This window comes from Sciurus carolinensis, chromosome 1 (assembly GCF_902686445.1).
Source record: "Sciurus carolinensis chromosome 1, mSciCar1.2, whole genome shotgun sequence".
Taxonomy (NCBI): domain Eukaryota; kingdom Metazoa; phylum Chordata; class Mammalia; order Rodentia; family Sciuridae; genus Sciurus; species Sciurus carolinensis.
This window is the reverse complement of record NC_062213.1, coordinates 208,693,466-208,697,659: the sequence shown is the minus strand read 5'-3', so window position 1 is coordinate 208,697,659 and position 4,194 is coordinate 208,693,466. Positions and strand designations below refer to the sequence as shown.

The 4,194-nt window shown below is 64.7% G+C and overlaps 1 protein-coding gene across 1 annotated transcript; it reads right to left on the bottom strand.

The window, feature by feature from the left end:
- Window positions 1-1,564: 1,564 nt before the first annotated feature.
- Window positions 1,565-4,114, bottom strand: Rnf223 (ring finger protein 223). The gene is made up of 2 exons (XM_047566072.1): window positions 3,981-4,114; window positions 1,565-2,721 (listed from the first exon to the last, which is right to left on the bottom strand). The coding sequence occupies exon 2, from the start codon at window positions 2,710-2,712 to the stop codon at window positions 1,987-1,989; it is 726 nt and encodes a 241-aa protein (XP_047422028.1). The 5' UTR covers window positions 2,713-2,721; window positions 3,981-4,114; the 3' UTR covers window positions 1,565-1,986.
- Window positions 4,115-4,194: the final 80 nt, after the last annotated feature.

Sequence of the window (4,194 nt, the reverse complement as noted above, 5' to 3'; positions counted from 1 at the left end):
TGAGGACACGGGCAGAGGGAGGCGAGGGCCCTGGGCTGCACCGCACGCGTGTGCTTGCAGGGCGAGGGTGCGGGGGTCTGTCCCAGGCTGATGCGGAGAACCTCCTTCAGAACCAGTCTTCCTGGCACTGGGCAGAGCCTGGGTGCTGAGGGGCTCTGCCACCCTCCACCCATGCCGCCCTGTCCCGCCCGTGCCCTGGGGTAGGCTAGAGGCCCTAAGGTCCTGGGAGGACTGCTCCAGAGCCTGAGATAGGCGAGCGTTGGTGGGGCTGGAGTCTACCCCTCAGACTTGCATGCCAGGCCTGGACTCAAGTCATGGGAGGACGGTTTGGAGATCCCAATGTCCTTGGCCTTGTGAGGACTGCAGAGCTGACAGTGACCACATGTGAACCTGCATGTGCCTCAAGTCCAGCCACTCCGTGTCGGCCTGTGTGTGACGTGAGCAACAGGGACAGTCCATGCATGACCTGACCGCAGCCACCGGTTTTAGTGTCCCGCTCACCTGTGTGCCCTGCCGCCCCCGGGTGCCAGGCCAGGCCCCGTCACCACCTGGCCCGTGGAGTAAGGCCTGTGGAATGAGAGTCTGCTCATGGGGTCACTGGCGCAGCCTCACGTGCCCGGCTCTGCCGGGGGTGGGGTGTGGCACCACGTGCGCATGACTGGGTGACAGGGTGTGGCATCTGGCCTGTGTCCGTGGAGGCACCCTCCCTCCTCCCAGCTACCTGTGGCTTCCTGGCACCGTCAGTAAAGCTGCTTTTAGTTCTGTCTCTGCTGCGTCCGGGCTGGGGTGTGTGTGTTCCCCACGACTGGACCCAGATTCTCCCAGGTCTCCCTGGGCTCTCTGCTCCCGTCAGAGCCCTGCTGGTAGGAGCAGGAAGTAGCTCGGCCTTAGAGTCAGACTGAGAACTGCCCAAGCTGGAACAGGCCTGGGCCCTCCTGGTCTCGCTCACCTTGTGGTACAGGATTCCTGCGGCCATGGCAGAGCTGGGTGGGGTGAGGTGGGCAGGATGCCCAGCCCCCACGAGGCTCCTGGATCAGCTCCAGCAGGCAGGCTGGCTCAGGAGGGCTGAGGGCCTGCCAGAGGGACTCAAGTCTGGGTCTTCAGGCCACCACTGCTTGCCACCACCTCTGCTTCAGGACACTCGGGCCTTGGTTCCCACAGGGGTCCTGGGTTCTGTGACTCTAAACGGCTCTCCTGGTGGGGCTGGGGCTCCACAACTTCTTGGGGGTGTGCAGGGTTGGCCATGATGGAGATGGGGAGGAGAAGCCTCCTTAGAGCCACTGGGCTCTGGGCCAGGCTGAGGCTTCACCCTGGTGCCCCAGGTGCCCCCAGGTGCCCCAGGACTCACCCTATTTCCCTAGGGGAGCCTCAGTACTGGGACTGGGTCCCTAGACCTCAGTCCCACCCATGGTCCAGGGGAACTTGGACAGAGGCTAGGCTGGGGGGACCAGGGGCTTTCTGGAGGGGGACTGAGTGGCTCGGGGGTAGGCTGGGGGGACCAGGGGCTTTCTGGAGGGGGACTGAGTGGCTCGGGGGATGACGCACGGGGTGCAGGCATCTTACAAACATGGATACAAAACAGTTTATTTAAAAATGTACTATTTGCAAGCACAGGAGGGACATCTGGGCCGTTTCTGCAATGGCCTGGACACAGGGGCTGCCCTGCCTCTGCATTCTGACCCCCCAACCGGGGGCCAGCGCTGCCTGGAGAGCTCCCTGGGGAAAGCGGGTGAGATGGCAGCAGGGACAGCGAGCCCCCTGTGCTGCAGCGTGTGCGGAGGGTCCTGCCCACCACCTGTGTGACGGGGCAGGGACAGTGTCTGGGGCCTGCAGAGCCTTTGGGCACATTTTGTCCATCCCATGGGGACCTCAGTGGGGTCCTAAGGGACTAATCCCCAGCAGCTGCTGTGTGCCTGACCCCAGCCGGTCAGGGACCTGCCCACGGGGCTGGGATGGTGTGGCTGGCCTGGCCACAGGCTGGTGACCCTAGTTGTTGGCCAGGGGCTCGAGGGAGAAGGCGGCGGCAGTGCTGGAGGCAGTGGGCCGTGGGGGGAGGCAGCGCAGGTTCCCAGTCTTGAGCGCACACTGCACAGGCCAGAGCACCACGCAGAACAGCACCAGCAGCAGGACGGAGACCAAGGCCAGGCGCCGCCAGTCCCTGCAGCGTGCCCAGCAGCGGGCCAGGCGGCTCCACCGTGGGGCCAGGTCGGGGGCAGGCGCAGGTGGGGCAGGCTCGGCGGGCTTGCTCAGGCCCACGTCCACACACACAAAGCCGGGTGCCTCACGGCCGGGCGTGGCAGACAGCGGGCGGCAGCACAGCTTGGTGCCCTCCAGCCACACCGGCTCCTCCCGCTGCAGGTGTGCGGGCATCCTGGCCTGCAGCTGGCGGCTGGTACGCAGCGCAGGGGCCCCAGCGGCGGGCACGGCTGTGGGCTTCCGGCAGAATGGGCAAGGCACAGCCTCGCTGCCGGAGCCTGCGGGCTGGGCAGCCGCCAGCCGGGCCAGGCACTCCAGGCAGAAGACGTGGGTGCAGGACAGCTCCTTGGGCGTCTTGAAGATGTTGTCGTAGCCCGAGAAGCAGATGGAGCACTCCAGCGGGGAGGCCACCTTCTCTGAGCCAGGCGTGCTGGGCGATCTGGGCGACGAGGCCGTGGAACCGCGCCGGCAGGGGGCTGGCACCACCGAGCGCCACCCCTGCTGGCCTGTCGACATGGCGCTGGGCTGCGGAACAGAGGCCCCGTGAGTGGCTCCTGTTGTCCCCGTCCTATAAGGTCAGCCTTGCCCATTACCAGCCCCCAGATTCCAGGGAGGACACTGTCCACCTGCAGGCACCTCCAAAGTTCCTGTCCCCCTGGGCTCTTCTACCCAAGCTGTCACCTGCCCTCGCCCACAAGTCACAGGGCTGGTGTCCAGTGGTTCCCAGGCTGGATGGGCCAGAGGGGTGCTGGGAAGGAAGCCATGTGTGCATCTCGCAGCTCAGTGGACGCCTCCTGCCCTCGCCCCTGCTGGTGATGCCAGTGGTCTCTGCAGTTCCTGCAACACCCCAGCTTTGAGGGAGGGGCCCCTGGTGGTCAACCCAACCCGGAGCCTGCAGGACGGGCCTGGGGCTCTGTGTGCTGCCTGTGGTCAGCTGAATGATGTGAGCCTGCATGCAGTGGGAGCCTGGGTTGGCTGGCACGTGCGGGAGTTGTAGGCGGCCATGTGAGTGGGTTTGGGTCTCTGGGTATGAGGGCAGCTGAGCGTCTGGTGGTGGGAGGACAGGGAAGGGCTTTCCTAGCTGCACCCTGGACCTTTTGGGGCCCATTCGTCTGGCTGGTGACGAGGGTCTTGTACCAATGACCAGAGATTGGAAGAGCCCCTCAGCCATGGCCAGGAAGCTGGGGTGCAACAGGCTTCAGACACCCTCTCTGTGTCCTTGAATGTCAGGTCCCAGCTGCCCTTTGAAGAGGAAGTAGGATGTCAAAGGGTCCATGGCCATTCTCTTCCATGGTCATCTCCACTTCCCTGATGTGCCCAAAAGACCCTGCTGATCAGAGGCCTGCCCCGGAGGCCTGCTTCACCCTGCCTGCTACCCTCCCCAGCCACAGGTCCTGCCTGGAGGACAGGAAAGAAGCAGTGCCTTTCACCTCGAAGGTTCCGATCCCAGGAGGCTCACCAGAGGTGGCCCCTTGCCTTCCTGGACCTGACCTAGGCCTCCTGGCCAGTCCCAGGGGCAGGTGGATGGTACAGGTGTTGCTAAACTGTCCCTGTGATCCTGAGTCACCTGACATCACTATGATGTCACGAGGGCCCCAGGTTCCTGGCATGTGATGTCACCACATCTCAGGGACAGCAGTGGCCCTGGCAGGGCCTGGAGGACCTCAAAACTGCCCTCCCGACCTTTCTCCCACAGAATGGCTCCTTGGCACCAGGACGACGCTCAGAGGTACTCTGCCTGGGCCTACCCAGGTGAAGGGTGAGGAACGGCCAAGCGGCCTTACCTGGCAGCCCGGGGTCAGCGGCTCCTGGACATGGTCTTCTCCACCAACCACAGTGGGGTTCAGAGCCTCTGGGCTCCCCAGCTCCAGCAGTCCTGGCCAGCAGCTCTCCTCCAGTCTTGGCCTGGCCTCTGCTCCACCTGGCAGCCGTTCCTCCTCGGGCCAGTGGCCAGCAGCTGTCCTGCGGTACCAGCAGGCACGCCTCTGCTGTCAGGAG

Bases quoted from the DNA above. Each gene is read 5' to 3' on its own strand.
- Rnf223 (XM_047566072.1), bottom strand. From the start codon at position 2,712: ATGTCGACAGGCCAGCAGGGGTGGCGCTCGGTGGTGCCAGCCCCCTGC.